Source organism: Kryptolebias marmoratus, linkage group LG2, assembly GCF_001649575.2.
Source record: "Kryptolebias marmoratus isolate JLee-2015 linkage group LG2, ASM164957v2, whole genome shotgun sequence".
NCBI lineage: Eukaryota > Metazoa > Chordata > Actinopteri > Cyprinodontiformes > Rivulidae > Kryptolebias > Kryptolebias marmoratus.
In genome coordinates this window covers 19,932,239-19,945,268 of record NC_051431.1, presented here as the reverse complement: position 1 = coordinate 19,945,268, position 13,030 = coordinate 19,932,239, and the positions used below count along the sequence as shown (strand labels likewise).

Below are 13,030 nucleotides of genomic sequence, written 5' to 3'. Positions count from 1 at the left end.
ACAAGGCAGGCGTTTATTTATCAAGGGTTCTCTTTAAATGGAGCTTAACATTTAATCAATTACATGTTAACTGATTTCTACATTTTCAATAAGTCACTACTTTGTGCAGAAAATGTACCGACAACAAAATATTTTTACCACCTGCAGAAATTAGCTGCTTTTACACTTTGACTCCACTAGATGGCGACAAGAGCAAAGATTACATTTGCCTGTAGAGACCAGCTCTCACCGCCAGATGTCACTGTTTCACACATTGACCTCAACGGATGAACACAGCCAATAAAGAGCATTACTAAAAATCTGAATTATATATTTTCACTGAGACATATAACATGTGAAGCTATAAAACTTGAAATAATTGTATGTTAAAGAGCTAAAATCAAAATAATTACATGTTAAAGAGCTAAACTCAAAGGTTTTAATACAAACTTTAACTCACTTCACCCAAAGTAAAGGACAATTCCTTGCACAAGCAAAATAATGTAAATATACATTACTTTGTAAGCTAAAACACAAGTTATTATATTTGCAAAGTAAAATCTGTTTTCTTGTTATAGGCATCGACATGTCCAGACATGTACGGTAATTGGCCACTTTACTGGAGTGCTGAACTTTTGTCCTTTGTGTCTTTGCCTTGGATCAAACTCACACAGAGAAAGACACGCCCACACACACACACACACACGCACGCACACACGCACACACACATGCACGTTATTGCCAGAGGTGGATATTAACTTATTTTGTGTCAGGATCTTTAGCAGATTAGTGTTGCTCTGGAGGCCCATTATAAATAAACAGGGACAGATTACCAAAACTATTAGGCAAATGAAGTTAGGCTTGTTGGACTTCGACAGAATCAATATTTTTTAAAAGAAATTAAACAAATACTTATTTCATTACTATACACATTACATTACACAGCTCTCTTGTAAGCCTCTCCTATATTCTTTATGCTTTGAGTCCAAGACTTTAATACGTCTGTCAAAGTGTCAGTTTTTTGGACTTTGGCTGCTTTTTCAATCATTTTTTTTGGACAACTCTTAAACCAGACCATGACACCTTCCTTTGCAGAGAATAGTGAGAAAAAATGGGAAAGAGGACAATACATCTACAACACAAACAGTATCTGAAAAGGATAAGAAACAGAAAAAAAATAATCAGTAAAGACCTGAAACAAGATCTGAAAGACGTGTGATCCTTCAGCCAGTCAGCTCTTTGAGGATCACCTTGATGGCACTAAAATGCTATTTTACGTGTTGTAATTATCTGTCCTTCCCTAGGATTCAACTAAATAAACTGTCCCGTGACGAAGTGCCTAAGTCCAGAAGGGAAACAGTCAGGTACTGGTTCTGAAAACAACTGGGAAACCTTTGTAAAGACTTTCCAAAGAGCCTGAAGTAATACTGCTGAGGACCACTTTGAAAGATTGCAACATAGTCAGGCTTCTTGGAAGAGAAACATAAAAACGTTGAGACATGACTCAAGACTTTGAACAGTACAAATTTTGCAATTTCATGAGAAACAACCAGAAAAAAAAGTTTTACTAAATGTGCTTTAATTCATACTTTAAGCTGTATTTTCACAATAAAAGCACGCTGCATCTATCTCCCTTTGTGAGTGTGCATCTTTTTGTCACTGAAATTCCCCATGAACCAGTGAACACATCTTACTTTAACACGATTCAAGATGACCGCCACACCAGGTTACACAAATATGGTTACAACTCAGCCAGTTTTACAGAAGTCGAGCTAAAACTCTGGCGTTGGTAGCAGCAGAGACTGATCCTGAACACAGAGTCTTCGTTCATACCTCCGCCATCTACAGTCAGCTCTGCCTGTTAGCAAAATACAATGACTTATATAAGTCATTGGAAAAATATCTAACAGCTCTCAGAAGGCCACCGGATGTGCGGCTGATTCACTTTTAGAGTCAACCCAGTTCAAGATGGCCGCCACAGCGAACGTCGCAGAAACAAAAAACCGCCAGTCACTGGATGCTGAAGCTAAGACTTGGTGTGGTAGTAGCTGAGAGTCGTTTAGGACACACGCTCCGAGCGCACAACACGGTTTCTGAAGGTTTGACCGAAAACACATTTGATCATTTCCATTTATTGACTCTTGTTAGAAAGTTTAAAGCTCTCATATCGATCCCCCGACGAACACAGCGCGCTGTGTGTGTGTGCTGTGCGCGTGAGAGCCGGCCCCTTTGATGTAGGCCGGCTGATCTTGGATCAGCTCACAGACCCCGCCCCCCTCTCCGCCCCTCCGTCTTTGATGTCGGCGCTGGGGTCCTGGTGGAGCCGCGGCGGCGGCGGCTCGGGGCTCAGAGCTGGGCGGTGCGGGCTCACACTCTGACACCGGGAGCGGACCGGTGCTGGAAACAAACACAAACAACCCCACGCCGCCACGCCTCTCACCGGTCTGCCCGACGACTCGTTTTCTTCTTCCAGCAACTTTTTACCCACGCGCTCCTGTTTCCATTTTTTCTTCTTTATTTTTTTTAAACAGGTAAGAAATGCTTCGTGTTCGCAGCGAGCGGAACCACAACAACTTAGCTCATTTACAATCTTATTTGCTATTTGTGAATATATTTGGAAACGTTTCAGGCTTTAATTCAAAGTTTGTGGGGGCTGTGTGAGACTGAAGACAAAATGAGATAAAGCAAAGCGTGTCTTTAACATCAAATTAGTCTATAAAGCTGCTCAGTTACAGGCTAAACATGTCAACAAAATCCTGATTTAGCTTAGATAGCAGAGTACTAGGTGGGCTTTTCTGTGGAGAGGACTAGTTTAAAGTGTTTTCTGATTTTCTAGAGTCTTGGTTTCATTGCTAAACCTGATCCCATAAATATCAACTTCATGTATAGGTCAAAAGGACGAGCAGCATCTTTTAACTCTATTTAAAAAAAGTCCTGTGACTTTAAGACGATTGTTTCTTTCATTGAGTCAGGCTTTGATTTGTCTTTCAACGATAGAGCAATTAAAAAAAGAAGAATAACAAAACAGATGTGGGGAAAAACTGCATTTTTAGCCCTTTGTTTTCAGGTGCAGCACAGGAGTGAAGAAAATACAGAAATTAATCAATTTATTTTCCTTTATTGCTGCGTTTTAGTGTAAAAGACCCTTTCGCTGCAAACATCTGTTTCACGAGGAGGACGTAAAGTTTCAAGGATGTCTGGAAAAATTAAAGTTTGCCGCCTAATCTTTACATCAAGTGAAGATCTTTGCAGATGTTCCCCCCCCTTTAAAGCATGTGTCTTTGACCTGTAAATATATTGAAAATGGCTGAATGTGGAGCGAAAGCTTTAATGCAGGCTGGTTGTGAAGCTTTCAGGTTTCAGGAGGGTTTGAAGGCATGAAACAAGCTCGATCTTGCCTGTGTTTGCTGGAGAAAATCAAACCAGATTTTATAATTTCATCTCATCTCTCAGCCCCTGAAACCAACAGAGCTCACATGGAAACTGTAACTGTGTGTAAACGTGTGTAACTGTGTGCGCACACTCAAGCGTTTCGCCATTTTGTCCTTGTTTCAGCCCCAAGCAGCAGGTGACCCGTGAAAATGCCTTGGAGACCTCAGCACGCCTTGTCCCTCCTTCTGGCTGCGCATCTCGTCGCCTCAGCCCTGGTGAGTTTCTGCGATTCCCCGAAACCGATTCAGCAGGAGGAGCTCGCCATTTTCAGTGCTTGCTCAGCTGATCGGCGCCTCGGAGCAGCGTTGGGCTCGAGGACTGTGGCACGGATCGAACCTCCTCTGTCAGAGCTGCGTCTCATTTTACTCCCATTGTTCTCCTCTGATTGTGTTCGTTATCAGACTGCCAGCTTTTTGTGATCCCCGTATTGTTCCCAGCTATGAAGTTTTCCCACAGGACTCATTAAAGTTTGATCTTATCTCATCCCAGCTGCTGCAGACTTATTTTCAGGAAGGGGAGGGGTAGACCCCCCTTTAACGCAGACAAAGTGATGAGCAGCTGTGGAATGAGCCTTGTGTTATCTGCTGTGGTGATGAAATGCAGGAATCTCTAACTTTCACCAAACTTCCCCCCTCCCCTACGCTCCCCAGGTCCACGTGAGAGCCATGGAGGAGAGCAGGGAGTGCCGAGAGCAGGAGTACAAGGACCGCTTCGGGAGCTGCAAGCCCTGCAAACAGTGCGACGCGGGACAGGAGCTTTCTAAGGTTGGAGCATCAAACCGGTTCAGAATCTCTCCGTCTTCCCCGAGCTGAAACATTCCCCCCCTTTCCGAGTGTTTCTTTAGGAAGTGAGGATCTGGCGTTCCTCGAATGAATGCATGTCGCCCGTCGTCTTTTCTGCCAGGGTTTCAAGAACAGGACGATCTCAGTTTAGTTGAAGAAATGACAGAGTTGTGACAGGTTGAGTCAAACCTTAAAAGCAAAACGCCGTCTGCAAGCTGTAACAGATATCACCATATCTCGTGTGTGATGTGGAAGACTCTCGGCTACTACCGCTCCAACTTTGAGCATGTTATCTGTAAAATTAGCTGAATTATAGCTACTTTTGTGATTTCTACTCTCAGTTGGCTGTAGCGGCCATCTTGAGTTGCAGTGGCTAACCGGTTGTAGATGCGCAACCACTGGTTATTGGCTGAAAAGTTCATTAAAATTCATCCATTGGTTCGTGAGATATTTTGCTAACAGACAGAGTCGACTTCAGTACTAATGCCAAAGTTTCAAATACAGATCTTGGACAATCAGTTAGCAAAGTCTCTTCTACCAAACCTCACCAAATTTTAGTTGGAGTATCTGTCAAACTGACTGAGTTGAAGCCACTTTTGTGTTCGCGAAGGATGACCGTTTGTGGCGGCCATCTTGGATTGGCTTGATTACATGTATACGGTTACTTTCTGAAAGTTCCTTTAAAACTCATTCAGTGGTTCGTGAGATGTTCTGCCGACGGTTCAGACAAACGAATGCTCAGAGATGGGCAAAAAAAAACCTCAACCCGATCGCTCTGCCTTCGCCCTCAGCGGCGGGCGGTTAATATGGACTGTAGAAACACCAAGGCTCCCTGACAGGTTCACTGAATTAACTTTCGCTCGAGGTTAGAAGTTGGAAGGGTTTTTTTGTTAGTTGGAAACCTGTAGTTCAGAGGATGAAAAGACTGGCTTCCTGTCTTTCCCGCCGACAGCAGCCAAACGGTTATTAGCTCCTGCAGAACGCCGGCCCTCCTTTAATCAGTCACACCCATACTTTCTGACCTCCCGCAACTGAATGGCTTCCATTGTCTTTCCCCCGTCGCTCCTTGTCCAACTTCATTGTCTCCACTCTCTGAAGCAAGCCATGCCTAAGCTTGCTGCTCTCTCAACAAGGAATACAATTTTTCCGCCCCCTTAGCCACAGTTTTGTGTGTGTGTGAGTGTGTGTGTTTTGTACAAACAGGCCTCTGTAGTGTCAGTTAAGGCTGGTAAGCAAGAAGGCTTTCTTCTTTAGCAGCAGTCATGCACCGACCCCACCTTTTAAAGGGAGTAAGCAGTGATGTGGAGGCAATTAAACACGATTTAACTGGCGGCAACGAGGGGGGAAAAAAAAATCGTTTACTGTCGCGATTATTACAGCGAGCAAAGCTGAATCAGCAGTGAAAAATGTTGAGATGCTATATTTTTAAACCATCAAGAAAGGCATTTTTTTCTCGTTTTGATTTGATAGTCAAAAGGTTTCACTTCAGTCTTGGTATCATCTAAGATAAATTACATAATAAAATTCAACGGCTCCAGTAGCCTCAGTTTAGTTTCTGTAATTCTGACACCTGCATGGAAACTCCTCTATGACAGAAAACCACAGCGGATACAGCCTCAAACGTCCAGGGCTAACAAATATTCTGATAGGCAAATTTTAAAATGTACTTATTATCTTTATTTCTAAAACGGGGCTGCGGTGGCTTGGTGGTCAGTGCCGCGGTCTCGTAAGAGGCTGCAGGTTCAAGCCCGGGTTGGGGCAGGAAGGGTGTCAGGTGTAAAACAGCTGCCAAATCTTGCTGTGGTGACTCCCTGAAGAAGGGCGCAGCCGAAAGAACGTCATCTTCATTTCTGAAATTTGCTCCGGTAGATTAAATTTAGGCCGTGGGGTACGGAGGTGGGCAATGAAGTAGCGTGTACGGCATAAAACACAGTTTTACTAGCCGTGCGCTTGAAAATAGCTCGTTACTTTGTAAACCTGGCTGCGGGAAACACTGCGGCACAGCTTGGTCACGGACGAGCAGAATTCAGTGGGGCTGCAGCTGAAAATCCGCCTGCTTTTCTCGCAGTTCTGAGTTGCCACCGTAAACCTTTACACCACTGTCGGTTTCACATTACAAGGTCATTCCGACAGAAATCTTTCAATACGTTGGCCAAAGCTCCCTCGAACTGCACTGGACGTGCTACAGCCAGCTGCTGCCGCAGGCGTTTGCTCTCGCATTTAGCCACAGAAACAGGTGTAACTAACCTGGTCATGCAGAACAGATGGCAGTGTAAAAGGTTTAAGAAGCAGCGTTCTCGTGAACTACTATAAAACCTCCGAGATCAGAGTTAATTCAAGATGGCGGTATTCCACTTTAGGCTCGGTCGCGTTCAGACTAGCTTGAAGTCGCTCGTACAGCTGTCTGCAACAGGTAAGATGTTGATTGATCATACAGTAACCTTTCCACAGAACCCCCACTTAAAAAAAGTACTAATAATTTTGAAGTAAAGAAACAAAGTGTCATCACAACCTCGATAGTTTAAGATTTATGGCATGTTTGTAGCACTGAAAACATGACTAGCGACAGGTAAATAAAGTTCAGGTGGTTTTACACTTCACTACATCAATGAGCGCAGATGACAAACTCAGCGCCCCCCCCACCCCCCTTACATCTGTTGCCCACATGCATTTAAGCCCAGTTGCCTTTAATCTCTGAGCACACAAACATGCTCTGTGTGCTCAGTAATACGCCTCAGTAGCTCTCCAGTTCCTCTGCCAGAACAGGCAGGAGAGCTGCGAGCCACCCTGGGGTCCTGGTTAATAATTGGCTGCCTCACTCTTTCTCTGAAGGTAGCGGGACGCCGGCTCAAAGGGGAGACCGGGGCCCGGACCCCGGAGGAAAAAAAAATTTCCCAGACCAACAACTTGTGATCTGAGACGTGAGAGTAACCTGAACTTCCCCTGAAAAAGGCCGAGGCTGAGCGGCGGGGAGGGAGGCGGACTCTCGGAGTCCCTCTGTGCAGCTGCCATAGAGATCTCCGAGGAATGTGGCCCAGTTTGCTCTGGAAGTTTGCCTCTGGAAGCCGCTCTGAGGCCGGCTGACAAACATCAATTAGGCCCGCCACGCTAACTGTAGCCGAACGAGCCACCCACACCGAGGGGATGTCCATTAAAACCAGCTACTCTTTCTCTCCCTGACATATTTCATTCTAGGTTTTTATTCACGGGCGGGCACTTACTCGTTTGTGTTGCAACAAGCGATTTAGACCAAAGGGCTCCTGGCTTTCTAGTGCATTTCTGGAAAACTGTCCGAGGCCACGCATAGGGCAGGGACACATGACTTTGATGGGACAACATTAAGAAATGTGTAGCGGTTTCTTTCAGCCACGGTTGCAAAACTTGAAACCTCCGGGTGGCACGGGCTGGAAACCACAACTCTTGCTGTTTGGTGGATGATTCCTGAGTCTAAAGAAGTTTAACAAGTTTAATAGAAAGCAAGGGAAGGTTTGAGCGTGTTACGTGCCGAACTGACTTGGCATTGTTTTTCAGACTTGTTTTATTGCAGGATCATATGACCCCCCCCACCCCACCCCCCACCATGTGACTCCGTTCTAATCTCTGAAATATCTGTCCATCTGAACAACCCACCCCCCCCTCACTGCCTCTCCACGCAGCTGTTTTGCTTGGCAGTCTCACCCGGACCAGATCAGGAGATAGTGCATGCGGGAAAATGGGATGTGAAGCATCTCATCAGGAGCTGAATGAGATCAAACCGTTTCTGGGTACTTTATGGAAACTTAAGGTTCATTTGCATCATTTTTTTATAGTTCACTACTTTCTGAAAGTGGTTTGTTGTAATTTTTATCACTGAAGGAAAACCTACAACAGATAACCTTTTTTAATTCAAGATGGCCGCCACTGATTTACTAACCTTAGCAAATGCAAAAACGGCTACAACTCTGTCAGTTTTATAAACATTGAACTAAAATTTAGTGTTGTAGAAGCTGAGAGTCATTCACAATTCATACTTTTGGCACTAATAGATTGAGCAAAATCTGATTGAAGTTGCAAGTAATGTTATTTCACGGTATGACCAAAACAACTCTTCATAAGATGATCTGAGTTTAAACCTCTGGCGTGAAAGGCAGCGGGTGATATGCATTCCTTCAAGGAAGGCTAGACCATTAACTCTTTTTAAACGTTCTGCCTTCAGAAGATCAAAAGAGCGGAGCATTTAACAGATTATTGTATTATAACTTTGTGTTACGAGAAACTTTTCCATTGTGTGGATTTCTTTTCATACAAATAAAGGCTCCAGTGGTTTTGATTAAACAGGTCAGAGCAGGGTGTCAGCTCCGCTGTGCTTTGTTGTCAGGTAGAAAAGAAGGAAGACGTTGCTTCTTGATAAAACGTTCTGCCTGGACACGAGGAGAGGGACTTGGCTTCATTTCCCTTTTTGTTTCAGCGCTCTGACCTGCTTGTGTGCATCAGCCCGTCCTGCCATGTGGCGCCTCATGGACAGAGCTCGTGCCAGTGCTGGGTCCTGTCATCCAGGGGCCCTTCCTTCGTGTGGATCTGGGTGACTGAGCAGAGTCCTGCAGAGCTTTCATAAGAGCCACGTTCAGTCTGCCTGCCTCCATCCAACGGTCTGTCTTCAGAAAAAGGCACGATCGCGGCACGCAAATATGGGCGCCCAAGTCTCGTTTAATCCCCCTTTTCCCTCTTTCATCACTCATCAGTCACCCCTATCCGGTTCCTCCTTGGGTTCCCCGCTCTTAAGAGTAAGGCCTTATATGGCGGGTTTGTGGGGAGCAGCTGCAAAAAGTCCGACCCCAGGCTGGGCCACCTGGCCATGCGCGGCCCGAGGCTTCAGTGTCAGGCTCACATGCGTTTGGCTGGAAGGACTGAATTCCTAATCTTCTTTGCGGTGCCATCGCAGGATCACATAATTGCCTCCAACCTTCCTTTTTATTCCTCCTAAAGCCAGAGCCCGACTCCCCCCCCCCGCCCGTATCGGGATCTTCTGCCCACATTCCAGCCGGACTGCGTGCCAGGGCCGTGAAACGGGACACGGGCGAAGAGAGAGGAGATGAGAGGCGTCCTGTTTGAAGCTGACCTTCTCTTTAATGAAAAACGAGCTCCCCGCTCCCACCTGTCCTCCAGGATTTAGACCGCTGCGTGGCAGAGCTGGATTACTGGAGCTCAGCCGCCGCGGAGCTGGTGATAAATGACCGGAGGACGAAGGCACCCCCCCCCGCAGAGTGTGACACGCAGAGCTATCATGTAAAATATTAAGCTCAAGTTTGTTTTTCAAATCAACCCAATTTAGGATGGATACCTCAACCAGCTGATCTTAGAAAATACAAAAACAGCTATTGAGCTAAACCTTGATGTGGTAGTAGCTGAGTGTCCTTCCCAACATGTTCAGACAGCTAAGCAATCGCATGATGCTGTGATTGCAGTATGATGTGAGATTGCACCTAACAGTATTTTCAGGATTTGGCTAAAACACTAGTTTCATAATTTTCAAACACAAGATAATAGTTGAAAACTCTGCCATTAAAAGGCGGCGGGCAATGTGCACTTCTTTAAGGAGAGCTAGGCCTTTAATTTAATCTAGTTCGTGTTTAACAAAAACAATAAGAATTTAAAGGTGGGCCTAGGTGAGCTCATTGAAAGGGAGCATTAGATCACTCCCCCATCTGCAGGAAGCTGTAGGGTTTTTTTTAGGGCACACAAAATAGTATTCATCAGGTTTTCTTCATCGCCTCCTTCACAATCTGCGCCCTCTTTCCTGAGGAGTTTCCTTTTTGCTTGCTGGCCTCTCAATCAGCGGGACGCTCGCCGCGTCCGCTCGGAGTGGGAGTAGCTCAGAAGCGCAGCAATAAACCCGCAATAATACAACAGTGGGTGTCCCCTGGAGGCTTTGTCATTCAAATGCGTGGCCTTTCTGGGGTCTTGCAGCGGAAGGCGGCTCATTCATACGGAGGGAGTCAGGGAGATTATTGCCAGTGTAAAATGGACTCTCAAAAGAGGCAGGCCATTGTTCGCCTCTGATCCCAGGAGCCAAGATCAGTCTTTAAATCCAAGACCCCCAGCAGTTCACATTCAGGCCCCCTCTCCTTTCTCCATCTGCGCGTCGCCCGAACCAACCCCACCTCTCACTCGGTGTGTTTTTCCTCCTAATCCCTGCAGGAATGTGGCTTTGGTTATGGAGAGGATGCCCGGTGCGTGCCCTGCCGCAGCAGCCGCTTCAAAGAGGACCGCAGCCTGCAGAAGTGCAAGCCCTGCCTGGACTGTGGGCTCATCAACCGCTTCCAGAAGGGCAACTGCTCCACCACCAGCAACGCCGTGTGTGGCGACTGTCTGCCGGGGTAAGAGGGCGGTCTGCGAAGGGCACGGCGCTCTTAAAACATAGCCGTTCAACAAAATTTGGCTCATCAGCACACAATCTTACGTCTTCAACAGGTATTACAGGAAGACTAAACTGAGTGGATTCCAAGACATGGAGTGCATACCATGCGGCGACCCTCCACCTCCATATGAGCCAAACTGTAAGCCTTTTTTTGTACATTTTCTGCCAGTTAAGGTGGTATCTCACTAAGCTGCAATTGTTGGGGGATTAGTTGGGAACTCAAAATTGAAAGATAATACATAAATTTTCCATAGAAGTCTCACTAAAATCTGAGTGCTCGTGACCTGGTGGCCAGTGAGCCATGATGCCGTTTTCTGCAAAAACTGCATTCTTGGCCACGCGCATTATTTCGTTGCCCGGTCGGCCTCAGCGAGATACCACGTTTAGCCTGAAATATTCCCATGAAACAGGCTATTCATCCCTCATTCACAATAGCAGATGTTTTAACATGAAACAACAAGGGGTACGATAGTCTGAAAGCAAACCTCTACAGAACACTATTGAACTCGGAGCCAAGTGCTGCAAGAACCAAAACCCAGGCTGTAGTGCCACAAACACAGTTACACACACACTTTAAACATGCCAGCACAAGGTCCTCGGAGTAAACCAGAACCACAACTTTTGAAGGGTGGAGTGGGCCGTGTTTCATTCACAGAGCAGGCTATAAGTACGCCGTATCCCATATGCGCAAATCCTAAATGCTTGGATTTCCAAGCCGGGAAGTTGAAAAGCTGAAATGGATACCGCTAACCTACACGGAGGAGTTGCCAGCACGGGATTATACGGGCTCAGAGCACGTCAGTCATTTTTTACTTTTTTTTTTTTTCGCTCTCAGTTTGGATTAAATGAACAAACATCCCTGGAAAAAAGGAATGAATCATATCTCAAACACATTTGCCAGAAATAAAATAAAGTAAAACAAAAAGGAAAGAAAAACAGTTGCGCAGTCGTGAAGGTTTTTTTGTCGCCCGCCGCCAAAATGCAAAGGCAGACGATAATGTTTTTTGAACCATGTCTGTCTCTCTGTTAGCAAAATATCTCATTAATCACTAGATGAAATTTAATGAAATTATCAGGAAATAATCATTGGATACATTTCTATAACTGATTAACCCAATTCAAAATGGCCACCACAGGCAACTGACTAAAGGAAATACAAACAATGGTTATATTTCAGTCAGTTTGACAGATATTGAGCTAGAATTTGGGGTGGCTGTAGCTGAGAGTCATTCACAACACATACTCTGTTATTGCCTGACACATAACATGAGATGATCCTGGTGACACGGTGCAGCAGTGGTTAGCGCTGTCGCCTCCCAGTAAGGAGGTTGCGGGATTGCTTCCCAGCTTGGGTGTTCGTGCATGGGTTCATTCCGGGTGCTCCAAAAACAAAAACACGACCAAAAACATGCATGTTTGTTTACCTGGTAACTCTAAAATTGTCTCCAGGGTTAGGGTTCTAGGTGTGAGTGGTTGTTCGTCTCTATGTGTCCCTGCGATGGACCTGTCCAGGGTGTGTCCCCCGCGTCTCGCACAGTGACTGCTGGACATGGGCACCAGCTCCCCTCGACCCGGAAAGGGAAAAAAATGGATGGATTAGATGATACTCAGGCACGAAAGGCAGCGGGCGATATGCATTTCTTGAAGAAATGTGAGGCCTTACCTTTTTACATTCATCACCGTGTCACAGCCGTCAGTGTGTTGGGTTAAGCAGCCTAATTTATGGCCATTATACAAAACAAACACTGTGGGTGTGTTCCAATACGCTCACATTCCAGTAGGCTGCAGATCCTATTAACTTCTTCCTTTTGGCCTTTTTTATGCAGTAGTTAAATGCGAGCTTTTGATTTAAAGTTTCCAAATAAAAGCAGCAGTCGAGTGAATTTGTCCTCTTGGTAAGAGCGTGTGATTTCCTGCTGGCAGAGGATGCTGCAGCTGTTTGTTGGAGGTCCTGTGTTTGAATAAATCCAGACATCTTCAGCTCTAATATCAGCTCGTGCAGTTTTCGCACACAAGGATGGAGCTGTCACCAGATCAAACACGGCTCGGTGGGTTCTTTAGTCTTTTGTCTTTATTGATTAAAAACAAAAAAAAAAACACGTGTATGTGTGCTCTGACCTTGAGACAACTGGCCTCCCTCTGTCTCCTCATTTGTCCATCTGTGCCGCTTTCCGTTTTGATACAGGAGGAGGCCCCACGAAACAAAATGGCCATTGTGTCTGGGAACACGGCCCGGTAGTTGGCTCCTGCAGGGACTCTCGGTGGAGCTTCCAAACGTTTGAAAGTCCTGCCACCCCCCTCACCCCCACTCCCTCCACGGTTATCTGGAGGAGGGTGGTGAAAACTTAAAGGGCAGATCGTTCTAATAGGCCACGCTGGCCCAGGGCAGCGGTGCAGCTGTGCCGGGTGGGGTGGACTGTAAATCCCCCCCCCCCCCCCC

General features: G+C 45.9%; 1 protein-coding gene across 2 annotated transcripts in view; it reads left to right on the top strand.

Moving 5' to 3' along the window:
• Positions 1-2,285: 2,285 nt before the first annotated feature.
• The window catches only part of tnfrsf19 (tumor necrosis factor receptor superfamily, member 19), a 19,247-nt gene continuing 8,502 nt past the window's right edge, over positions 2,286-13,030 (top strand). Inside the window, exons 1-5 of one of the 2 annotated variants that reach the window (XM_017420136.3) lie at positions 2,286-2,510; positions 3,535-3,626; positions 4,062-4,175; positions 10,371-10,549; positions 10,644-10,729. In XM_017420136.3, coding sequence (XP_017275625.1) covers positions 3,561-3,626; positions 4,062-4,175; positions 10,371-10,549; positions 10,644-10,729 — 445 coding nt within the window. In that variant the 5' untranslated portion in view covers positions 2,286-2,510; positions 3,535-3,560. The remainder of the gene's footprint in view (positions 2,511-3,534; positions 3,627-4,061; positions 4,176-10,370; positions 10,550-10,643; positions 10,730-13,030) is intronic. The other variant, XM_017420135.3, reaches the window with a different exon arrangement.